The sequence below is a fragment of the Drosophila persimilis genome, unplaced genomic scaffold (genome assembly GCF_003286085.1).
Source record: "Drosophila persimilis strain 14011-0111.01,24,50 unplaced genomic scaffold, DperRS2 tig00000124-arrow-pilon, whole genome shotgun sequence".
Classification (NCBI taxonomy): Eukaryota; Metazoa; Arthropoda; class Insecta; order Diptera; family Drosophilidae; genus Drosophila; species Drosophila persimilis.
In genome coordinates, this window is record NW_020825294.1 from 2,047,796 (window position 1) to 2,074,284 (window position 26,489).

The 26,489-nt window shown below is 41.2% G+C and overlaps 2 protein-coding genes across 3 annotated transcripts in view; both read right to left on the bottom strand.

The window, feature by feature from the left end:
* LOC6593943 (zinc finger protein 700) overlaps positions 1-20,800 on the bottom strand; it is a 42,227-nt gene extending 21,427 nt beyond the window's left edge. The window contains exon 1 of one of the 2 annotated variants that reach the window (XM_002018973.2): positions 20,728-20,800. The gene's annotated coding sequence lies outside the window, so the exon portion shown is untranslated. Of the gene's footprint in view, positions 1-12,060; positions 12,115-20,727 lie in introns of those variants that run through there. The other variant, XM_026987927.1, reaches the window with a different exon arrangement.
* Positions 6,241-11,529, bottom strand: LOC6593942. The gene is made up of 2 exons (XM_002018972.2): positions 11,437-11,529; positions 6,241-8,058 (listed from the first exon to the last, which is right to left on the bottom strand). Exons 1-2 carry the CDS (start codon positions 11,527-11,529, stop codon positions 6,241-6,243), a joined length of 1,911 nt encoding a protein of 636 aa, XP_002019008.2.
* Positions 20,801-26,489: the final 5,689 nt, after the last annotated feature.

The following is a 26,489-nucleotide window of genomic DNA, read 5'->3' on the forward strand; positions in this document are numbered from 1 at the left end:
CTAATTATCATCATTATCGAATTAATGCAATCGATTAGCATATTCGCTTTTACGATTCGATTCCCCCCCTCAGTCGATAATTTACAACATTGAATTTATTATTATTGGCATTTCTTGATTTCTCCTCGTCAGCTGCCATCCATTGAATTCTTCTTTTACGGTCCGCAGGAGAGATGTATCCAGCAGATGCCACTGCCATTGCCGTTGCCGTTGCCGCTCGGGGATTGGGGATTGGGGATCGTACCTGTTGAGTGCTCTTGTGGCTGCCGGCTTCACTGGTCATCAGGTTTATGTGGCATATAATTTTTGCCTTTTTTTCTTATTCATTTCGTTCATAAAAAGACGCCATCGTAAAATTTTTTGATGACGTTTGTCACCGGCTGCCTTCTGGCTTTCATGGCAATGAAATTTTTGCAGTTTTTGTTGTTCTTCCATTAAATCGATATATTTATGACACTCCACTTAAGCTCCATCAAATTAAGTATTTTTAGTTGGGGGGCCTGACCTGTTTTTGTTTTTTAAATTACGAATTTTGTGGACAAACAAAGATGAGATGTTTTATTTGAGTTTTCAAAAGAGGTTTTCTGATGAAGAATGTGCATTAAATGTAATTTTATTTACAATTTTACACAGTTATATTTCTATTCTTTGATCAGCGATCCTTTTCTTTTAATCAAAAAATCTTCTACATGCCCTCCATTCATATCGAATATCAGTCTTAAGCCAAGGCCCCATCCTTGATCGACTGATCGAGCCATTAGCATTCAAAATAAAGTCAATACCAGACAAACCATGGAAATCGAAACGAAAACGTATGACTCGAAATTAACTGCAAATCGTTAACAATAATTCAGCGGACAGTTCGTTCAACAGCTCGCCCCGGAACGGAAAGAAGAGTCCCAGAGTGGAAGACACAGATTCAGATGCAGACTAGTTTTGCATTTAAGGCGAGGATGATCGTACATTTTAATGGGCATATTTCACGCCAGCTGCCCCCTCTCTCACTCTTTCTCTACGAGTATCTTCGGCCCACGACGAATTCATAAAGTATCTCGCACTTTTTTTTAATGATTTCTGAGTTACAACTCAAGAGTCGAGAGCCAGAGAGCCAGAGAGCCGGAGAGTGGGATCTTTAACTCTGATTTCCCCTTGCCGGATCGTTGCGTCTTGCATCTCTTGGCTGTTGCAACGCGCAGCAGGTACAATGCAACAATTTGGCGGCAACTTATGACAGCGCGGCCATCGCAAATAAACTCAAATGGCAATGAAGAAAACGAATGCGAGAATTTATGCAGCTTTTTGCAGCAACAACGAAGAGAGGAGGCTGATGTTGCGGCGGCTTTCGTGTGCGCACCTTAAATTATGAATATTACCAAATGGGTCAATTCGAAATAAATAAGGCAACGCCGGCCAGTCGATCCGATCCGATCCGATCCTCTCTTCAGCCTCAGCCTCGTCGTCGTCCTCGTCGATTGGCCAAATAGAGTTGTCTCTGTCGCAATTTCTCATTGCGCTGTCGCCTGAGTTTCCTGGCCAAACGGCAAAACGGGGCACACGCATCTCCACCCAGAGGATAACCAGAAGAGGATCGGCCTCGTCCTCTCTCTTAATATCGCTCATGCATCTGGTAATCTATGCGCAATTAGCGGCGTACATCAGATTTAGTATTCTGATTGCCTTCGCCGAGAGATCCCCCAGTCCTCCTCTCGCTCGTAAATATGATATGGAATTTGTTGTTATTCTTTTAGTTAATCTCAAAGACTGGCTAAATCTCCGTTCTTCGGCTGGGGCTCTTCTCGTCTGCTAGATGCTATTTAGTAGACAGGCAGGAAATGCAAAAGAAATATCTTAGATTTTGAGTAGGTTGTGGTTTGGGGATGGTTTCATGGATGGCTCTCCTTAAGAGTACGCGTAGTTTGAATCAAATATTATTTAATTACGGAGAAACAAGTTTTGTGGTTAAAAGGAATGGTGTTTGAATGTTGAATGGCTTTTAGAGAAGTTTAACAAACGACCCATGTGATCTATGAAATATTGCAGGAATTGTGAGGAAACTATCGTTTTTACTAGTTTTATAGACTCCTCAAGCAATCTAATATCATAAATTCCATATATTCATTTAGAGATCACTTGGTTTATGTTTACTCTCAAGTTCTTAAAGTCCTACAAAGATTTCTTGGTTTTTTCCATAATCTTAAATAAATTATTTTGAAGATCATCAGCGAACTATTTCTATAGATTAAGCTTAATCAACCGATAGATTTACAAAGGTATAGAAGTACTTCATTCATAACTTCGTATAAATTTCATTCAAAATCAGCATAAAACTCTTCCAATAAAACTCACTTACTAAGCCAATCGATGTTGCCAAAGTTATAAATATGTTTTCCCATAAAATTGGTTAGGAATTTTTAGAAATTCTTGAAAGATCTTTCTGCGATAGAATATTCACCCAATTCAACACCAAAGATCTATGTTTATGTTTCCAGTAGATCTACAAAGTTATAGATCTAGTTCTTGTATAATTTCTTTATTCATATTTCTCTTCCGAAAGACTCTTCCACCAACAAGTAAACCAAAAGATCCACGCTTTTGTAGATCTACAAACTAAAAGACGTATTTCCTATATAATTTCGTATAAATTTTCTTCACAATCATCATGAAACTCTTTCTAAAGAGCCCCGAACCCACCCAATCAATGTTCCTTAGGCTATATTTCCTGAATAATTTCATATTAATTCCTTAGGCACTCTATATACACTCACCAACCAATCACACATCATAAACCGGGCATAAAAACCCATCAATACATCGCTTAAGACACATGATCGCCCAAAACCCAACCCAACCCAACCCAAAGCATATCACATCTATAAATCCCACTCAAAAGCTGACCACAAACGTATGGATCCTGCTCCTCCCTGGTGTGATCTTGTGATCTTTATGTGTATCCCATAACCATGGGATGGTGGTGTGTGGGCGGTCGGCGGTCGGCGGTGATAAATCCCTGTTAAGTGCATCCCATTAATGTTTCTTCGACTCTGCCGCGTGACTCTTCGACTTTGGTGGACACTGGAAAATGGTTTTGAGGCGCTTCCGTTTCAACGACACTTCCTCTCTCTCCCTCTGCCGAACCGATCATAAATTTTCCAATTTGTTGAGCACCTTCTCTGCTGGCTTTGGTTTTTGTTTCAGAAGATGCTCTTTCAATTGGTTGAATGCCATAAATTTTGATTAGTATTTTGTAACCATCACAGCACATCATCAAGTGGGCGAGGGATACTCGTATACCATCTGAAAAGCAGGGGACAGATGTTCCTTCACACCCAAAGAGGAAAAAACACACATTTCAAGTTTTTTTTGCGGCAATACCAAAAGAAAATTTATAATTAAATAAACAGAGAGATAGACAGACAGAAAGACAGCCGGTTTGTCCGTTGAGGTCCTCTCCTGTTTCTCTCTCTCTGTGTTTTGGCCTTGTCTTAGATTTTACGATCCAGCTCATAAAATTAAAGATTTTACGACTTCTGCCATTATTTGACAGTAAACAAGAGTAAACACAACAGACGGGGAGAGAAGTATAGCCGCTTCTCTGGGTTTTTCCATTTCCAGGTGGATAGCTCTGGGGCGTGACAGATTTGTCGCCTTTGACGTTTGAACCCGCCCGTCCGCCGCTTGTCAGCTGTCAAAAAATTCTCCGCTGATGAGAAGATGATGGCCATTAAGCCCCCCACAGACGACCAACGACCACAACCTCATCAAAAGCGGACTTTTATTGTTATTTAATTGTTGAACTGTGTTCTCCGCAGACGTTCGCATTCGCGTACGCGTTATATGTACATAAAATTTAATTTTATGTGTGGCCCGGAGAGCCACATAGAGAGAGAGAGAAAGAGAGTACCATTTGAAATAGTCAAAGTGACCCACCCGCTGGTTTTTAGTGTGAAAATCACTTAAGCGCGTTTACCGAATTTACGACGACAGACTCTAACGATGGATAGGGAATCGTTTCCGCTTTTACGAGCTGCTGCCAGCCATCACCCAGCCAATGGAAGAAGCTTATTAAAATGATTTAGGGACATTACCATTGAGAGTAGAATGTGAAGTGCCTATGAGGGCAGAGAGAGGTTTATCTAATTTTTGGATGTGGTTATAATTGGGGATATAATACTTGTTTATAATCTATAAAGCGTTTTTGGGGATTTTGAGGATCAACATATTAAGGAACATACTTGAAACATCAATAAGTTACGGAACAGATTAAATACTTTTATTTTTTATTTATTTAATAGGATAGTTTAATATTTATTTTTTAATAGGATACCTATATTTCTACACTTTTTGTCCACATTTTCTGTATCAGAGGTATTTATACCTAAATTAGAAAATTTTTTTCTAGGGCTAAGCATATTTTTAAGCATTTTAGAAATCGATTTAATGTTCGAAAACCTCTAGAATTTCTAAAAGCATTACTCATAAAGCCGAAAATCTTTAGCCGCATGTTAACGACCTTTTTGGTTGAAAATGTCGAGCATCATGCGGAAGTACACCTTGATCCGTACCTTCCCTGATTCCTTGCCTTATTTTCCATGACCATGATAATATTTAACTTAGAAGCTTTCCAAATCGTTATCTCAAATGGTTATGTTTAATTTCTGTATAATTCTGGCTTAAAATTGAGACATTTTCCAACATAGAACTTTAGCACAGAGAATTCTTTATCTTTATCTCTGGATTTTCGTAGCTGCTACTCGAAAAATTTAAGGATATATTGTTTAATATTGAATTATCAGAACTGATACGTTCATATATACATTTTTAATAGTACAAGTAAAAGGATTCAAGAATGCTTCAAGTCTTCAAATACAAGGATACAAGAGAACTATCGTACAATTCTTGTTGAAACCACAAACAGTTTTTAAACTGTTTTCCAACGAACTCCTGACCTATCCCACACAATTTTTAACTCCTTTCATCTATAAACCAAAATCACAAAAAAGTGACAATCAAAACAAACGTCGTAAACTCCAAAGAGCACCTCGATAAAAACTGCCACCCATCTGGTTCGTAAACCACATTTTACAAAGAACTCCCGTACCCTCTGTGCAATATGCTCTCCTCATTCTTCTGGCGAGCAGTTGTCAATCAGGGGGGCATAAATCAAACGTCAAATGCAGGACCACATGGCCAGGACGCAGTCCATAAATCAGTCAGCAAAAAGGGGCATTATAAAGAAACTATAAATATTTGTGTGATTGACGTGCAGACGCTGCCTGCACTCATAAAAATGGAATTAAAAGGACATGAAATTTTAACACATTTATGGAGTCAGCACAAACACAAACACACGCGCACACAGAGCACGCCCTGATGGGCTGATAAGGACACATTATCAGGAGCGGGGAGAGGTTAGCGGAGGAGGCCCTGTCTGCCATCATAAAAAGCATAATTACGGGGCATTTTGTGCTAATGTGATTCCCTTTGGACGCTCGGCTGCCGCCCGCCGCCCTGCCGCAGGGCGTTGGCCGTTTTGGCAAACAGCAACATTTCTTATCGTGGCAGCAGGATGTGGGAGGATGTGTGGAGCAGCAGCAGGGCGAGGAGTACCCATAATGCAGGCTCTAGCCCGTAGCCTGGCAACCCTGGCAGGAGCGCCGAGCGAGCGTCTCTCCCTCTCTCTCTCGCTCTCGCATAAATCACTCATTATGAGGCGTAATTAATGCGACGACTATATGGCGACCTAAATTTTCTATAAATCATCAGATTAGACTCCGTCGTTCCTCCAAAGGAGAACAGAACATATGATGTGTATCCTCCTTAGATATGCATGCGAATATATACACATACACATGTATATCTGTGTGTAGAAGTGTCCTTTAAATCTATTGGCAGCTTCGTCCCATGGCTAATGATGTCATAGAAGGGGGACGGGTATGTCTAATGGATATACGGATAATTAAGCTCCTCAAAGACTACATCACAGATACATGACTAAGCAAACGGATATGTGCGTTTGAGTTATTGTTAATTTAGGGGAAAGTCGATCAAGAATCCAGGGAAGTTATAGCTGGAAGATATCTATATTTGGAAAACCCAAAGATATGCGAGATTTGAATGACAAGAAATAAGCATGAAAATTGGAGAAGTATTCTCCACTCTTTAGCTATGAAAAATATCCAGAAACCTTGAAAAACCCTCTAAAAATCATACAGAATTAAGGAATCAATGTTCTTATATCAATCACCGACAAAAGCAATATTTTTCTATCAAAATATTCTGTATACAATAGGAACTTTCATTCGCATCCTCGTTCAATCGTCTTATGGGTCCATTCAAGGCAAAAGTATAGTCCGTAAACCGTACCACACCCTCGAATTGTCCCAAACCAGGCAGCGTTTGCACTTGAAGCCTGATCTCGGACTGATGTTGATCCAGCGATCGATGCCACAGCTCTGCGGCAAGCACGCGATCCAAAGACAACAGCTGACACGGCGGATGATTGGATGCCACCAGTTTGTTGATCTGCAGGATGATAAAACGGGCAGCGCGTACAACATTGATATCCTTGAAAGGGATACTCGAGGGCTTGTGGCACATGCAGTACTCTGCGGGTATGTGGGCCATCGAACAGTCTCGCTGTTCGGGTATTGGCAGGAACAGACTTATCCCTCTTGGGAGATCCTCTTTCAACAAAGGGCTCTCCAACTGCTGGCTGCGCAGGCGAATCTCTTGATCCTCCAGGGCTGCCAGGTGGGGCATGTCCAAAAGGGTGGCATGAAGATCGTAGGCGGTTACCAGTCGCCTGCTATTCATTTTCAGATTCTTTACAGCCAAAGGATACCGCTCTTCTAGCCATTCGGGGTAGGAAATGATGGCCAGAGGCTGACTAACCTCCATTTGAGCCTGATTGGTCGCTGAGAAGGTATTGGAGTCTCCATCCTTCAAGCCATAGTTGGACACAAACAAAATAAGTGTATTATTAAGGATTCCCCTCGCCATTAACTTTTGAAACATCTCGAGAAAGGGTTTGTCCAGTACCCTGCCATATTGGAAGACGGCGTGTATCCCTTGAGTCCACCAGAGAAACGAGAAGAAGCGGTGTCTCTCATGAAGGGGCAACTGTTTGTAGAGAAAGTTCAGCAGGACCGTGGCATACGTATCCTCCTCATTGCAGTATGCCCCATGGCGTATCTTCTTCCTGGTCTGCTGCCACATCTCCAGGAGCGCAGGACGCAGATAATAATCCGTGGGCTGATGCTCAAAACCTGGTTTATCCAGGGTAAACAGGCCCATGTCTATATTATCCTCCCCGAAGGCCGTTTCGTAGCCGGCATTTTGGAACATTTTCCAGAGGAAGGGACACCTATCGAGGCCTCTTTTGGAATCCAAGCAGAAGTCCTTGATCTCCTGGCTGTTCCAGCCCGTTAACAGGGGAATCATGCTCTCAAATGAGCTGCTGCCCACGCGACTGAAGCCCATGAACTCCACATGCGGCAGGTTCTGCAGGAAAGCGTACGTATGGACCATGGCACGCAGAAAGTGCAGATGGGAGACCGAATCCAGGCCCAGGATCAACACAGAAAGGCTATCCGGAGAGGTGGCAGACTGAAGTTTGGGCAATCCTTGACGGCGTCTCCTTTTCACTGAAGGTTTCTTCACAAAGAAGTGCACTCCATTATAGAAATCCGATCCATTGAAGCACACTGCACGCACAATATCCCCATGGACTTCCATCTCAAAGGACCTTCTATCCAACATCTCTATTTCCTGGTGATACAGCAGCCGATTCTCAAAGTCTGTCTTTCGTTCCACCACATAATAAGAGCAGTTCAGATCCGTTCTATTGTCATCTCGCGTCTTGAGATACTTGCCACTCTCATTATGGATGCTCTCCACAAATCCCTCACTGGGACAGATGTAATTCCTCAATTCCCACCAATGATACCGGACATCCGGACAGTAAGGAGACGTTGTCATAATCCTACAGCCATTGGTATTTACAAAATAATTTTCTAGAATCGCGTGCTCTTCGTACACGAATCGATCGAGAAATGGATCCTTTAGGAAGTAAAAGGTGACACAGCAGAACAATCCAAAAGATAAACAACTGCAACAACACGCCAAACACATTTCATATTTGACAATACTCTAATTTTTTATTAAGGGAAATTCTAAGGGACTCTGACGATTAAAATATGATGCAAAATAATGGGAAATTGTGGTTCAAATGGTCATAGATCTTGAGTATAGAAATGGAGGATGGAATCCAATTAATTTCTATACAACTTTCTTGAACCTACTCTTGCGTTAATGTATAGTAATTTTACTTCATATTTTATTTGCTTTCGTTGTGTTTTTTATTTAAAGCCTGTTTATTATAGGATAATCATAAAAATATGATGAAAAGAATGAGAAATTAGGCTTGAAATGGTTATAGATCTTTAGAAAAAGCAATCCTCATAAATTCTATAGACTTTTGATGGAATCTAAATGATTCTAGAAGCAACTCCTGAACTTAAATCATTTTACATTAAACAAAATCTTTAATCCCCATTGATGTATCATCAAATCATAGAACAACATTGATCCATTTCTTCAGTTTCCCAAACAATCAACGCTTAAACCCTGTACCACTCCAAAAAACTGATTTCTTGGCCCCCAACTGCCGTTTTTTGAGGCCATTTCTGGGCCACTTTTCGTAATTATTCGATTGAAGCAGAGGTCCTTTTTAGCCGAGGGGCGGCTTTTTCTGTAAAATAACAATAAACTAAAAGGTCCACTCGTGCATAAAGCATTCGCGTTCCAAAGTGGAAAGGGGGGGGGGGGGCCAGTGGCGTTAATTTATCACTTAACCTTCTTTAGCAGCCAAGTTTATAATTTCGATGCCCCGGCCATGGCAGGCAGGACCCAAGGATGACGACGACGACGACTACAGCGACGAAGCTGGCGACTGCCCATCAGCGAAATACCGGACACGGATACGGACACGGACACGGGTACAGGGTCACGGGGTATGCATGGACTGGGGGGTCTCCAGAGCTCGAATAAAATAAAATAACAAACGGCTGCCAGCTTGTGTATATACGAGTATTCCCTCCATTGTACCCGCGACGCCATCGTATTTCTTCAGCTTACGCATCAGGCGGCGCCCCGAAACAGCTCCCTTCTGCCCCTCCTCCTAGACTGTCTCGCTCTCTCACTCTTTCTGTGCTTCTCCTTTCTCCGCTACTCTGTTTGTTGTCCTTTTTTGTTGATGGTTTACGCTCTGCTCTGCTCTACTCGGGACAGCAGCTTCGCTCTTCGCAAAATGAAAATGTAAAAGGAATATTCATGAGGAGATTAGAATTATTTTTCGTGCTGTCATTTTCATTTTCACTCCACCTTCTACTGCGCTTTTCGTCTCCGAATGCCCTACAATACGGTACTGCGATAGAGTGCTGACAAAAGATCTCAAAGGAAAGGATTTTGATCGAGCTAATGGAGGAAATCTTCTTATGATGGATACTTCGATGGATATATGGATACTCTTCTTTGGGTATTAAAGTAGAACTGGAACTGAACAAACTGTGAATATAGCTCCATGCAATGGTATAATTTATATCAGAACTTAAAAAAAAACGAGGGGGAACGTTGTGAGTTGCTGCGGACACCGCAACTCTACGGTTATACCCGATACTAAGTCAGTATGGCTCTCCTCCGGCAGACGCCGCTAATATTAAACGACACGACAAAGATTGCGTGCGAGAGAGACATCTGATCCAGATTTAGCAATCTGATAGATATGGTCATTCTCTATGATTCTGTGTTTTTAGTTTTCTCGAATCTGCAATATTGTGGATGCAACAGATTTTCGTCCTTTGTGGGGGCGGAAGGGGGTGGGGCGAAATTCTGAGATATACGTTTTATAGTGAGATCTAACAGGAGTGAGGATACCAAATTTGGTTACTCTAGCCTTAATAGTCTCTGAGATTTGTGGTTGCCCCAGATTTTCGTCCTTTGCGGGGGCGGAAGGGGGGTGTCGAAATTTTGAAACAAAACGGTCAAGGTCCGATATCACAGGAGTGTGGATACCAAATTTGGTTGCTCTAGCTTTTATGGGTTCTGAGATCCTTGAACTCATATTTTGCAATTGGCAAAACCGACCATGAAACCTGTGTGTTAGAGAGAGACAGAGCGAGAAAGAGTGAAATTATTTTCTTGATTCTGGCTATAATAATTATACGATCTGGTTCAGATTCTGCAGTCTAAAAGATATGGTCATTCTCTACGATTCTGCGTTTTTTGTTTTATCGTATCTTTAAAAATGTGGATGCCACAGATTTTCGTCCTTTGTGGGGGCGGAAGTGGGCGGGGCAAAGTTTTGAAATATTTTTGTAGCAGTGACATATCACAGAAGTCTGGATCCAAAACATCGTTGCTCTAGCTCTTATAGTCTTTGAGCACTAGGCGCTGAAGGGGACGGACAGACGGACTGACGGACAGACAGACAGGGCTCAATCGACTCGGCTATTGATGCTGATCAAGAATATATATACTTTATAGGGTCGGAAACGATTCCTTCTGGACGTTACACTCATCCACTTTTACCACAAATCTAATATACCCCAATACTCATTTTGAGTATCGGGTATAACAAGATATCAATATTAATATCCAGACAGTGATCAAAAATTCAAAAGATGTCTCTGATCTTTGGAAATATGATCAAATTGATTGATAAATACTTTTTAGGGAGTACACAATGAAGATCTCTCTCTGATTTGCTTTAAAATTATTATTAAAATAATGTATAACTTATATCTTTGAAGGAAAATTGTATAATTTTAAAACATTTTTATTGGAAAACTATAATTATCGATACTATTTTTCTTAGGGACTCTACTACACATTTTGTGTACGCTAAGAATATTTCTGATTTTCAGAAAATTCCTATTTCAATGATATGTTGTGAATATTGGAATCTGGTGAAAATTACAGCAGGAAAAAATTAATTAATACATTTCGATATTCCTTAAGTTTCCATTTCCTAAATACGCTATCCCTTCCATATCTACACATCCCTCAGTTTTCATATTCTAATCTATGGATATATTTCTTTGCACGGAATCAAAAAAGTCACCAAAACCGATACCTCAAAGTGGCATTCAATTGTTTATCCCCATCTCCATCTCCATCTGCATATCTCCTTATCCAATTCCATTTCTTTTTGTTTCGAGTGTTTGCTATGGCTTTGTTTTCTGTTGTTGTTGTTTCTACTCGCGAGCGAAAAAAATATGATTTTTTGTGTGCCAAAAGGGATTAAATTCACGCTCGTTTGTCCTGTTTATGATGAGTGCCGTTCCCTGTTTGCGCTCCTCCCTCCGCTTCGGCGAGTCTGTGCCTCCTTCTTGCATAAAAGTTTAATGATACAAACACCCGGGCAATGACATGAATCACCCGATGGCAGGCAGACATCGCCTCGCCAGTCGCCCAGTCGGGCACACAGAAACCGCCCTCCCCCAACCCCTCCACCACCACCTCCTCCACCATCGTCGCCATCGCATTTAAAATATTTTTGTGAAATTATTATGAAAATGCGTAAAGGGATTTAATAAATAACTGTAACTGCTTCTCACTCACACACACACACACCACCCTCACCCTCACCCCTCTCTCCCTTGCGCTCTCTTTCTTTTTTACTCCCCCACTCTCTTCTTAGCATCTCTTTTTGCTCTCTTGCGCTCATTTGCCTTTGCCCGCCATTGTACCGTAATTCATAATGCTGTTGTTTTTTCCATCCAGACTTTTCCTTTTTTGGGTACTCTTTTTCTTTGTAGAGTTCTATGGTTTCGAGAAGAGGTTTGTCAACGAAGGGAAATTAGAAAGGGAACCACATATAGACGTTCTGATCGAACTGATAAAGCTCTGAAAATCCGTCAGTTTTTATCCATAAGTTTACTATTATTTCCGGTATTCCCATGGGACACGATAAAACTATGGTAAGAACCTTCTTTTCTAAAGGTAATCAGAAATATTGTAGGTGAAATAAATATATAATTAGGAACTTGGATAATCAGTTACCTATATCACATGGAATAACGTTTTTCAATCAATTGATTCCTTTGAATATGGCAGTTTTATATGTGGTCTTCTGTTCGACAGTGCCTTGGTCGGTCCTTAGAATTCAACAACAATATTCCCAGTCTTTGGAGATGCACAGAACTTACTTCCTTTAGGTCCGAAAAATAGATTCTTCTACGCAGTCTTTGGCGAAACGCAAAAGTCGGTCCCGAGAATTCAAAAAGAAAATACGTTGCCTGTCAAATGGAATGTCCAATAATGAAATAAAAAATTGTATCTATTGTCATGATTAGGAATATTTATTCCTCCGATACTAGGACCAAGAACCAGATCCAATCATCGGTCTCTGTCTAAGGCAATATCTTATTATTATATAGTCTTTACTACCTCCCAATCGTATCCCTATATCATACTCCACTCCTTATAAAGAGTACTCAAACCGTCGTTCTTCAAAGCTCGTGTTCCTTTCCCGTTTTCTTGTGCATCTGTGTGGCATATACCTCTCTCTTCTCCCTCTTTACCCTCCCCTCCTACGCTCCTGTTGCTGTGTGGAATTATGTTTTATCCTGAATTATGGATTTTGTTTTGTTGTTTTCTGTCAAAATCATATTTTGTTTTCCACCACCCACCCCCCCGAAAGCATAGGAACTTCTCTAACCCCAAAAACTCCTCCCCCCCACCAATAACCTCGAAGCCCGAAAGCCCGAATCCCGGACTCATTTACATGCTCGAAATTTTCGTTTTGGCTTCGCTCTGGGTACCATTTCTGGGTTACTCTCTCTCCCTTGCCCTTAACTCCAGCCATATCTCTGGGTTCCGCTTAGCTCTGGGTTTCAGCCGTTCTCTTGGCCATTAATGAGAATTTGTTTGTATCGACGTTAGTCCGGGGGGTGCACTCCACACTCCACTCCACTCCCTTCCCTTCCACTGGCTTTTGTTTTTAGTTGTAAATTTCCAGAACAAGCCCCCGAAAAGTTTCTCAAATAATTTCTACTTAATGTTTAGAATTATTTTTAGCCGGAAATTAGAAATTATGAAGAATATATCACACAGGACCCTGAGACAGAAGGACACACACACACACACACAGACAGAGGAACCCTCGCAAGCGGTTCTGTTCTCTCTGTAAGGAATGAATCATGCATCTTTGGCGGGTTCCTTTGTATAATTGCCAGAAAACGTCGTAAATTGTGCACTTAACAAACGAAATGAAATTCGTTTATTTGTGTTTTGTTTTTCTTAATTTTTTTGCGGGTCATAATTACTAGGGGACATAATTTAGGATCTTCTTGTTGTACAATAGTTGGCATTAAGTTGGAGGGCTTGAAGGTTTCTTTCAGAGGAAAATGGTTTAGATAGGATGTAGCGAAATGAAGAGAGATCTAATATTCGGTCATAAGGGAAGGAATTGGTATAGCGATCTATAATGAAGAATATAAAATGATCTATAAGGAATCTGCAGAACGAATTCAAATATTCTACCATAAAATATTCGTTTTTTAATCATTGTTAGATTTTCTTATACTGAAAGGTAAGGAAGGGTTTTGTTTGATAAGGAATGTTTCGAGTTTGAATAGGTTACATTCGGATAGGTATTTTTATAGATCTGTAGCATATTCGCTTAGTTTGAAGTTATACTAGATATCTTTCAATGATTTTACTAACATTTCTTTCGTCTAAAATATCTTTTCTGATTAAAAAATGATACAGAAAATAAGGGTAAAGGATATAGCTGAAAAAACCTTAAAAAATTCCTTGTAAGTACCTTAAAATTCTAAATTTTTTGTCTTTAATCACTTATATCTTTTTTTATTCCTTTTTTCAAATACTCGTACCATAAAATACCAAAATATTTGTCATTCCCAAACTGGCAACACATCAGTCTTTAATTAGACAAAACCGAGATCCTAGCAAATTCAGGAGCCACATTCAAGGACCATCCACCATTCTCGTCTGTCTGGGTGGGGGAATGCGGCGGGGGGTGTGCATAAACAAAATATCAGGTGAGCCCTTGTGGGTGACAAATTAATGTGAAGCTCATTAACGCACTGAATAAGGATTACGGATTTGATTGAAGGTCCTCTGGGCATAAGTACACACACAAACACAGACACACCGACAGACAGACAGGAACACCCACACCCACACACCCGTACTAGGAAAGTTATATAAACAGATAACGCACACACAGACGTAGACGTACGAGTAGGAGTATAGGAGTATAGGTATATACAAATGGAAAGCACTGTGCGGGCTGCGCACCAACATCGGGAATAGTCAGCGAAAAGTGTCATTATGTGTACATATACCCCAGGATTCGACTCCCAGGCCTCCCCCCCACCCCATCCCTGTCATTCTCCTCGTCAGAGGGTCCCTCTGCCGACAAGGACGATGTCCGGGATCCGACACCACGAAACGGAACGACTGCCTGCGAACGAAACGACGACTACGAGGACGACGACGACGGCGCAAACAAGGAGAAAATGTGTACATAAAACAATCTCGTTATGTCGGCATTATCCTGAAGAATTCTGGTTCGTCCTCGTCACTCGTTGGCCCATAAATCACTCACACGCTTGGCATACTTCCCCACCCCATCCCACCCCCCACACTCGCTATGCCTGTCTCTTTCTGTCCCTCTTTGGTCGCCCGCTCTATCTATCTCGTTTGTCGTTTGTTGTGTGTGTGTTTCGCTTTGTTTGCCTTTGGGGCGCGTGTCCTGCTCTGCTCTGATGTTGTCCTGCTCCCACACGCACACACATAAAACACACACATACTGATACACTCTCCTTTGTTTTAGGGGAATCTGTTCTTTTTTTTTGTATTTTGTTATGATCACAAGTTTGAATACTCTTTCCAAATAGGAGAGAAATTTTTGGAAGGAAATTTTTGGGGAGTAGTATAAGAATTATTATGAAATAGGGAAATGAGAGGGGATTTTATAAGAGAGAAGTATCCATTAAGACAGTTTTGGAAATTGATTTGATTTGATTTTGGATCAAAAGTACCATCAATTCGATTTAAAATTATAATACAATTTATTTCATTTACAGCAGATATAAGGAGAGTCTAAAAGAGATAGAAAATTATGGGATTGTGAATCATCCTAATTACATATGGTCATATTTCTAAATAAACCATTTAGAATGCTTCTGAACGATCCAACTAAACGAAATGGTATATGTTTTTAGAGATATTTCATTAAAAGATATAAAAAATATCTTTTCTTTCGTTTTGTGTCCTAACTTGTTGATTTTCTTTAGCTTCTTTTGGGTTCAGTATAGTATCCCTAAAAAATTCGCTGAACCATTTAGTAAATTTCAGTATTTTTATGATGATCAAAATATCGATTTTATGTGAAAATAAGTGACTTATCCTGTTGCCTCTTTGAATATAAAAGATTTGAATTATAAATTTAATAGATATCCCTAATTTTACAGAAAATTTAAACTTAGAACAGAATAGTTCTATAGAAAAAAGTCATTCTCTCCCGATTAAAGTATTCTTATTGTAATATAAGTATTATTATGGTGGTATACAGTACCATTGCTTCCACAAATTCCCATTCATCCCATACATCTCTTCCCTCTTCCTTTTCAAAAAGTTAGGGTATTCCCCCCGTCGACTGTCATTCTCTCGTTCCCGCATAGTACGAGTATTTTTGTTGTTGCAGCATTTTTTCTCTCTTGGTTTGCCAGTAATTCACCCCGCGGTGACATTTCGGTGTGACAGACAAGACGTGTCCTTCGTCCTCTTTTGCATTTCTCTCTTTTTCACTGGGTCTCGTCGTCGTGGCTGTGCGGCAAGTTTATCGTTTTTAATGTTGATACAACAACCCCGGGGTCGTGGCTCGTCCTCGTCCGCGTCCTCATCCACGTCCGCGTCCTTGTCTTTGTCCACATCCACGTCCGCGTGAGGATAATAGGATGTTAAGTAAATATTTTAAAAAGCCTCCCTCTTCAGCAATTGAGAAATTGTAGGCGACCGACCTCTGGAAAAATTCGCTCTTTCCAGCGAGCGAATGTCCGCTCATTTGCGAGGGCCAAAGGAAAAGTTTAGGGGGCGGACAGGCGGGGACTGGGAGCTGGGGACTCACTCTAATCCTCCGACTACGACTCCGCCTCCTCCCACTCCTCTGCCGCTGGTGGCAGGACACTTTCTGGCATAAATCATTTGCATACGAAATGAGAGGCCGATGCGAGAGCAGAGAGGCCTGCGAGTGAGCGTCGAAGATGAATGCGAGAACAACACCCAGAAGGCAGTGGCAGCAAAATGGGTACTGAGAGCCAGGAAAAATCCTTTCAATTTTCGCACACATTCAATTTTATTAATTAAAACATTTTTTTCTTCTGTTTGTGATTGGAGGCAAAGGCAGAAAGGAAGCCAGAGAGGATCGGGCGGAGCGGCTTGGGCAATTAATTCCAAACATTCGGGACGCTTTTTCTTTGTTAAGTTTTTCGGCTTTTCCTGTTTGTTTTTTTTTTTTTTTGTTATTTGGGTGCGCAAATTATCCTTCGCTATCCTTGCGCGAAATAAAATATCACAAACAGTTACAGCCCCCCATAAATAATGGGAATTTATGCCACGAACAACAACTCGAATCCGGAATCGGAGAATCCGAAAAGAACAACAAAAGCCAGAAGCCAACTTTTCGCCGCCTGAAATTACCATTCAATCATTTTGTAATTGCCTCAAGCGAGAGAGCACGGGTGGTGTGGGGGACATGGGACACGGGGCACGGGGCCTGCTACCTCATTCAATTTGCCTGCCTCCAGGGGAGAGATGGGGGATTCATTTCATTTGGTAGTTGGTTCTCTGTTCTCTTAATTTCTGCAATCTATTCTAATAAGCCTTCTATTTCGAATCTATTTTGCATTCAAATTGGTTCCTTTTTCATTAGGGTTTTCTGCCGGTAGGAGTGTGAGGTAGGAGAAGCTACGAGTTACTGGGTATTGTAGGGGCTTTGTGTATAGATTTTGATAGAGAAATTATTTTTGTTGAGGGTTTAAGCAGTTGTAGGAAAGGAGGCATACAGGTGGTTACAAGTATGCACTAGAAATGTAACAACCAGCTCAAAACATCCTTTATGACTATTCTATTATATTCTCTTCGATTCAAAAATATTTTCTAATACAATTTTTGACAATTTTAATGTTTTTTTCTATGTTTCTTTCTGCTCTTAGAAGTAATGATTTAATGTTTATTCTGCTTTGAATTTTATGCATATCAGATCATGAATTTCTTATTTTATTTAAGTTTTATTGCTCAAACATAATTATTAATTATGGATTAATAGCATTAATATTGTAGTATAAATTTAAAAAAAATAGCCGTTCAAAACAAAATAAATAAAATTTAAATTAATTAATTCTTGAAATTAATAACGAATACAAAATTATTTTGTTATTTTTTGATTAACTAAATAATTATTTTATATTAATTTAAATTAATTTAATAATTTATTTATATTATTTTAAATTAAACTCTAATTTTAATTAATTTTTTCATAACTACTGTTCATGTTAGGAGTCGCTCATTTGAATATACATAATATTTTTATTCCAATAAAAATATTGAATGTAAAAATACATTCTTCTATACTTTTTGTTTGCCTGCAATATTTAATCTGCTAAAAAATTGCATTAATTTCAGATAAAAAATTATACTTTAAAAAAAATATAGCTTAATTTCTCACTATTACAATTTTTAAATATTCTACCTATAATTTATTTCGTTCTTTTTTTATCCTTAATTCCTAAACCCCATTTTTTTCTATTCCCTAAAACACGCAAAACTTTTTTGCTCCGTTCCATCAAGATAAATCGTCGACATTTGCTGGAATTTACTTCTCCCAACCAGAGACCTCCCTACCAGAGATCTTTCCGACAGCCAAATCTCATTTGAACAATTTTGCAATTTTAATCAGTTGTATCTTTATGGGGGTTTGGGTAGCCCCCAGAGTCCTGCCATGCCACCCACTCTGTGGGTCTTTGTTTTTGGATACCGCTTTGGCTGGATGGCTGGCTGGATGGCTGTCTGTCATAAATCTATCACATTTAATGGCCGCCTCGGCCTCGCCTCAGCGCTGCACATAATTTTATGTATTTTATGCTGCAAATTGTTAGCCAAAGCGCCCGCCGCACATACACAAACACAAATCAGCAGCAAAAGCAACCCTCGGCCACGGCCAGAGCCCTGATACCCAGATACCACCCCAAAGCACCCCCAAGGAGTGTGAGGCACAGACGAAGACGAGAACACGAAATTTCCACGCACATCTCTGAAGACTCACAAATTTCATAAAGTGGCAATTCAATCAATCAATTCTGACAGCAGCAAAGGAACCCAGTGGCAGTGGCAAAAGCGTTCGTTCGAGGGTTGGACGCCTGCCATTTCTGGGGTGGACGAGGACCAGAACGGGACAGAGTCCTCGTCTCCGTCTATGGCCATTTTAACCGTTATGCTCACGTACACAATCACACAACTCAAACTGATTTTCTTACGGGGGAAACGTCAGGCCAGGCTCCGTCCTGCCTCCCCGTTTTCAGGGCGAAAAAACAAAAGAAAAGCTGTGCCGTAAAGTCAATGCAGAAGAAAGTATGCATAAATTTCTCTTAGACCCTCGCCCACAACCCCATTTTGGGGGCAACAACTTCGGCCTCAAGGCGTCAGAGTCCGGTCCAAAGAAGGGGGATCAGAGGGGAGCCGCTCCAAGGAAAGGCCATCAGAATCCGCACTCCAAGCAGTCCGTCAGTCCCTCGCCAGGAATGAGGCCGTAGACCCAAGGACCCCCCTGCCCGCCCCACCGCCCCACCGGCCTGGCAGTTTAAATATTTTTTAATTGCCTCTGCCACTGGAAACTCACCCTCATCCACCACCACCACCCCTTTTTCAAGGCATTTATTTCCCCTCCTTCTTGGCCTTCTTTGTTCTTCCCAGCTATTATCCTTATTTATTTGTGTTTCGCTTCTGTTTCATTGCTTTCATTCTGCTTTTGCTTTTGCCATTGTCCTGCGGATTCGATAAATTTTTTGGAAGAAGAAAAAAACAGCCTAAAGGGAAACTGTAGACAAAAGGAAGGGAAGGGGGAAAGACAAGTGTCAGGATTGGAGGAGAGAGAAAAGTCGAAAGCGAAAGCTAATGATAATGAGAGAGAGAGGAGAGGAGAGAGAATCATTGAAGTACTTGCAGAAGGGAGTTCGGGAAGGAGAGCTCTTAGGGAGTACTCTTAGGCCAAATATTTGATAGATGAGATAAGGATAAATGGTAGCATAACTTGTTTATTTAGTATGTAAATCGAATGGAGAAGAAACCCATTTGGGAATGGCATATATTTCTCTATTATTCATTCGGATAGACACTGATGAAAGCTTGAATGCATATTCATAGTATTACTAATGGAACTAGTGATAGAGGAATACCTTAACAATGATATAAATATATCTAAATTCTATATAAAGGGAAACGTGGAAGAATGACCAACGAGGCTCTTGGTTTTCAATCTCCCAAAACATATTTTGAAGCAATTCCCATGAGGCAATCCAATCAAAGTCCACCATTTCCCAACAACAAACCCCCCAGCCACAGCCATGTTTTGTATCTTTCGAGTACACAAATAAATGTATACCCGATGCTGCCAAGAATCTGTATGCTGTGTGCTGTGTGCCGTATCTGTGTGTGTATTGGCCAAGTGCCTCGTGTCCGTCTGTGTCCGTCTGTGTCGGGGGTAAGCTCATGGCCAGTGAGCGTGGCCACGTTGACAGGTGATTGATTGACAGGCGGATGGAGCGCCCAGAGAGCAAGCGAGATGGTGCACGGCGCAGGCAGCTCTGGCTCTTTCTGGAGGTTGGAATACGTACGTACGGCTGCTCCGCCCCGACACAAAAGGAGGAACCACCATTCGGAGAACCATTCATATGAATGTACAACATATTCGCATGTGTGTGGACTCTTGCATTCATATCCAAGCGAAACAGGTTCTTGGATACATTTTTGAAGATAAATAACTAGTATCTGATCACGTAATGAGTACATATTATGTGCATATGGTGGAGTTTTAGTTGTTTATTGATTAAAAGTGGGGTTAACTATAAATAAAAATCTTTTTTGAGAGTGGGATTCGTCTTTTGTTTTGAATTTCAAGCAATAATGAAAGAAAAGCCCATTTAAAGCCGAAATCGATAGAAATAAAATAAATTGTAATTATTTGTTTGATTATGAAATACAAATTATGCATTACCATAAAATAAATGCGTATTTTTTAAATAAATAAAAATAAACCGCAAACCACAATTTTCAAATCCCTAACTGACACGTTTTCGCATTTGGTTTGTGTTCGAAATTCGAACTCACTCAAGCGCTCACAAAACGTTTCGCGAGAGCAAAAGCCACTCAAGCAAACTACTCGCTCTAACTCATGTTACTCTTACGCTCTCGTCTCTCTTTCGAAAACACGCAACCACAGACAAATCAGCTGTTTTTCTGCAGCCGGCGTTGTTTCAGACCAAATAAACAAATAAATGCAGTAATATACGAATTGCACAACAAGAGGTAAAGCGTAATATAAGCAAATATGTGAAATCAGCAGCAGCGGCAATATTGAACCGTTGAACCCTGGTCTGAAGCCGATTTGATTGCTTTTATCAAGAAACTTGCCAAATGACTTACCGAAAAACGCAATTACTGCCCGCAGCGGCCTTAGCCATGCAATTTAGCAGATTATTATGTTAATCATTCACTAAAGCGGTGCACTTTGTATTTATTAGTTTACTTTAATGTAACTGAATTAATTTAAACAATAAAAACAAAAAACAACACTAATTTGTAGCCACAGCGCACTTTTCACTAGCAACCATACGGCAACGCGTTGCTTCAGCTGGCCGGCAGTTCGAAATTCGAACTCGGGTTCAATCGAAAACTAGAGATGAGAGAGCGGAGTGAAAGAGTGAATGAGCGTTATGAGAGCGGGTAAACATTGAGTGAGTGTGAGCTCGAAATTTCGAGTGTTTATGACTCTGAGCGGAATGAAAACAAGTATTATAATAATAATAAACTTTAAATAATTATAATAAATAAATAGACCGGCAGATATGCATTATAAAATGCATAAAAATACTAGAATATGTAATAAACTAAAATAAAAGCTATAAAGTCTATACCACCCCAGTAGAAATTAAGTTTGAATTATTATGGAAATTACTCTTTTATGTTTTACACGACAATTAATGTGACTTTTCCCTTTTCCATCTTTACAGAACTGGCCACCAAGCAGGTTGAACAAAACCTCCATAATTATCTAGAAATTAATCTGACATAATTTCAATCTACATATGCAACTATCTTTAAACACGATCCCAGGGGCATAATCTTGATAAAAAATTCTACACATTTCCTGTGTCATTAGCAGCAGTTAGTGGGAGAAAGACAGCACAACAGAGAGAGAGAGAGAGAGAGAGAGAGACAGCGAACAGAACCTCTCATTTTGTTGGAACGAAATCAAAACGATTTCTCAAATGTCATTGGAATCATTTGTATTTCAGAGATACTTCTTTCAATCTCGCTTTTTTTTTTTTTTGATCGTCTGGACATATGGGAGACCTCTATAAAGATGGGGAGTGGGGATACTGGGGGGACTAGAGGAGAACTAATTGCGTGTTCAGTGCAAAAATCGTTTCAATTTATCGCCTCAGGTTGATTTTATGCTTCACACACACACACACATATCCGTATCCGTATATTAATGAAGCCTCCAATGGCTATCCTCTGATGGACTCTCCTCTCATTCGCATTCTCTCATCCTCAAGGGAGGAGGAGGAGCAGGAGCAGGAGAGGCAGAGACAGAGACAGAGACTCCAATCCCTAGCAGCCAGTGCACCTTGATTTATACGCTTCAATCCCACATTTTTATTTCTTTGGCTGCCATTTAGCTAAAATATTTCATATCTGCAGTGCATCGCCATCTCTGTGAGTAGTCGTCTCTGAGCTTTTGGCTCGAAGGCCCCAATGGAACCTGGACACAGACCCGGTGGAAGCGAGAGAGCAGGCAATGGACAGCCGCTGCCCCGTAATTATGCGATTTGTTATTCGAGATTTGAGGCGATTGTGACTGTGAATCATGTGCTGCAGTGCACCCAGAGACCACGGGCCAGAGGAGAGTGGGAGCTGGAGAGATGATTTAAAATGCGATTTCAATTCTGGCATTTCTGATTCGCCCTGGACTCCACTTGGTGTGGTGTCTGGAGTCGTCCGATGGAGTCCCGATGGAGTCTCTCCCACCCCCCACCCCCCCCCCCTGTGCCCTCGACGTTCTCGACGACGACTCTCAGGTATCTGCCGAACCATCGCATGCTGCTGCCGATGCCCCGCTCTCCACATTCCCTCCCCACGGAGGAGGGACCCATTGCATGTGCAACGGACGGACATTCGCATTCGCATTCGCTGACTGACTGACGTACTTGGGGGCTGACTGATATGGGTGGAACCCAAAAACGAGGCTCCAAAGAGGCAACCCGATTGCCGCATGTTGCCTGTTGTTGGAAGCCTGCAGCATGTTGTACAGACAAGCGAAAATGTTGGTACTCTGGGGACTCGAGGAAATATATTGGGATAATCTTTGAGTGGATTTCAAGAAATTAATTATATTTGATATAAGATAAAATATCATTTCAATTTAAGAAAAAAAGAACAACAAATTGTTAATAGGTTTTCATTCTTGAATGTTGCTGTTCCCACAAAGTGCCATCATTCCACGTTGTCATGTGACTGGCAACATGAAGGGACACTGAATAATCTTCATCAAGTGCATTTTCATCATAAAATTCTCAATATTTCTCTGATATCTATATAGTATCTTATATTATATAAAAACTTTACTTCAGAAAGAATGAAAGAATTACTTCAGAGAAATATAGAATGAAAAAATATAATAAATATTTATAGAATATGGAATTAAGAAACTTATTCTTTTAGGTATTTAGGAATATATATGTATAGGGTATATTTTTAGTGGATTCCTACATTTCCCAAGCATTTCTAGTATTAGAAAACTTAAAGACTAGTCTTTTTTCCACTATAGAAGAAGGTAATAATAAATATAAGATATTCATCTATGAATTCATATAGGAGAAATGGAAAATAGGAATGAGGAACATCTTTAGTGGATTCCCCCTTATCCCTTGCATTTCAAACGATACAAAACTTTAAGCCTTTACTTTTCTTCCACCAACATTTCTCTTTGAGTGTCTAAAGCTTATATACGATCCATGCGATCGACTGGAGAGTGTTGGGCCTGGTGGTGGTGGCTTGATTGCATTGCATGAGGCCTTCCTTTCGTCTTGGAGTGGCTTCGTCTTCGTCTTCATCTCCATCGCATCGGCCGTCGTCTGCTCGGTCGTCGTCGTCGTCGTCGTCGTCGTCATCGGCATCGTCCATCTTGGCAGGCAGGAGAGAACAGTGTCAGTTGTTGGATTGTGGATTGTGGATCGTGGCGGGAAGGGATGAGGGATTCGTTAGCTTTTGGCGGGGGCTCTCGGGCATAAATCACTCTCTCGGCTTCGGAGATCGAGAGTCAAGGCGAGTCTCCACCTCTTTATGGCTCTTCTTCAGCTTCCTCTGGTGGTGCTGGTGGATCGTCTCGAGGTTCATTCCGTTGATTAATAATTAATTTGCGTTGCCTGTTGCCTGTGATTGCCTGCGGTTGTCGGTCTACCGGCGGCTCACCTGACGACTCCTGGACTCTCGACTCTCGACTCTGACTCCTTTATAATGAACGGTTCGAATGGGGATATGCCAGGGTGTGTGTGTGTGTGTGTGTGCTGGCAGGACATTCGTCGTACATCATCCCATCCCAAAAAGCGCGCCCAATGCTCGATGTTCGATGCTCTCTGTCTGATTGCTTCGGCTCACAGGTTGCTCTACTCCTCTCTTGCACCAGCCCAGCCCCTACCCCCTTCTCCTCCTCCAGCCAATGCATAAATTCTTTGGACGCCAAACAGGTATTTAAGAACCAAACCGATCCCCAAGCCACTCTGAGACGGCAGCGGCATAAATTAAGCGAAAGGTGTTTATACATTCGACAATAAATCAATTAGCAAATTTGTAATTATTATGTTCATAAATCTTCACAACTTCGTGGCAGCCCCAATGCACAATCTCCGCGCGATTAAAATATTTTGATAGCCCCAAAAAAAAAAACGCAGCACGAAAGGCTCGCTGATCGCGAGATCTTCAGTGGGAGCCATGCATCGATGATCTCGAGAAAAGGGGGAAGAAATTTTGGGTGTGGTCAGCCGCCAGTGAGAAAAGATAGTCATGGGAAGTAGATCTTAAGAATTTTCGTACTATTAAGGATGGTTTTTCCTGAAAAAATTATAAGCGAAATTTCAAGAAAATAAAGAAACGCAAATAAAATATTTATCAGGTTTTTCAGTGAAGTTTTTATACCAAAAAAACTAATGAGAGAGGTTTCTTATAGTCTTCAATAGATATTTCTTTCTTCATTCTTAAATGACAGCTTTTCGCTTGAGTTGTATCATTCAACGTTGACGTGTGAATGACAACTTCATCTTCCGTCCAAAAGCCGCATAAGTATTCCTTAGATACTAAACGATTTTTCATGATTTATTACAGATTAAAGCAAAAACCTATAGAATATTCGTCAATAATTCGCCAGGATTCCCCTTCCAAACCTTCTTTTCATCATTCATTCAATCAATCTTCTGCCAGTCTTCGGCTCCTACAGACACACACAATCTTCCAGTGGCACAGCCTCTGGGGCTGGGCCTTAATGATCTCCTCCACTCTTTTTTCGTTTAACGCGCATCCGTCATTGAAATTCAGTCCGGGGTGACGCCCACAATTCGCGGTGTGTTTATGCGCCATTATTAGCACGTCATAACTTAGCACCCGCTACCAATAAAGTTATCCAAAACAGGACCCCATCACCCCCCTCCCATCAGCACTTGCCAAAAGTTGCCATCAATCAAGGCAGAGGCCAACAGCAGCAGCAGTCCAAGGGATAAGCAAATGACGTGGATGCAGGCGGCGGCTCCAAGGGGCCAAAGGTACCACCAGAAACCCCCCATCCTACAGCCTACATCGTACATCGTTTATTTATGCATAACACGAGGCGAGGGCGAAGCCGCAAAGTGATTTTAAATGGGGGCCATGGCCGAAACACACACAAACACACAGGGCCAGGGCAGGCCTCTCTGCCTCTGCCTGCCTTCAAAATTTCGTTGATGAAGTGAGGAGACCTGGAGGGCGGGGGAGGCAGAGGAACTCTGAACTCTGCCGGCTACCGGAACCATTAAAAAAGATTTTCGCTTAAAAAGCAAAACAAAAAATGCAACGTAAATGGTTTGTTGTGTGGGTTTTACGTTTACGTTTAATTGAATAGAAGTGCAAACAGCGAAAAAGGAGCGAAAAAAGTGCAGAAAAAATAGCCTAAAATTTGGGGGGATTCCCGTAGAAAGCATCATTCAAGCAATTTTTTAGGTTTATTTTAAGGATTTTTGATAAAGAAAGATGATGGAGGAAGGGTTTAATACAACAAAGAACTACAGAGCTCAGAGGTAGAGGAAATGGGAGAATAAAAGATAAATAGCGAGAATAGGAGGATAGGAATAGAAGTCTATGGAAGCATTTAATATCAGGAGTACGCTTAGGAATCTGTATCTCTATCTGAGACTCCTCTGCTGTGTCTGAGACTCTTCTGCTATCTCTGAAAGTCATAACTGGCTGTAAATCTTAATGAATATTTGCTTGACAGGGCTTACCGAAGTTCCTGAACCACCATAAACACGTACTACTATCCAAACTGACATTCGTCGGTATTCGTGGTTGATCTAAAGTCCTCCGACAGGCAGAACTCCCACCGTTTCTTATCGCCGAAGGTCTCTGCTTTCCCCAGGATCACATTGACCCGTCCAACGGTTGCAGTCCTGCCTGTAGCAGTCCTCTGGCTATGCTCCGGGCTATGCAGGACTCTCCTCAAGAAGGAAAACAGCCATACTTTTGACCAAAGCATTCGACTCCAATGTTGCTGCGGTCTTGGATCACCGTTCCGCCTCCACCAGTACCTTGTCCATGATTTGTGCCAAAGGTAGCCTTCTCCTTTGATCGATTGCTGGGGATTTCAATCTTCAGACAGGGTCCAAGGCACAGGTCACCACGATAGAACTTTCCCTTCGGTGGTAAGGAATCCCTCGAATATCTGGTGCAGAAGTGGAGGCCCTTCTGGCATTCAAGAAACTTGAAACCCACCAAAGAAATCCACAAGCAAAAGAGTTTTTTACTCAAAGGAGTCTGCCAAGGAGCACAAATACTCGTAGCTTCCTTTGGCCACCAACTCAAAGCAGAGCCCGCGGAAACGCGTATTTTCCGCAACTATTTATGCAATTTTCTTCAGTCAATTACCTCAACGACAAATA

Excerpts from the sequence above, each read along its gene's own strand:
- LOC6593942 (XM_002018972.2), bottom strand. The coding sequence starts at position 11,529 with ATGGTGGAGGAGGTGGTGGTGGAGGGGTTGGGGGAGGGCGGTTTCTGT. Across the intron at positions 8,059-11,436 it reads CGATGTCTGCCTGCCATCGG|GATCCATTTCTCGATCGATT; the intron begins GTGATTCATGTC and ends TACTTCCTAAAG.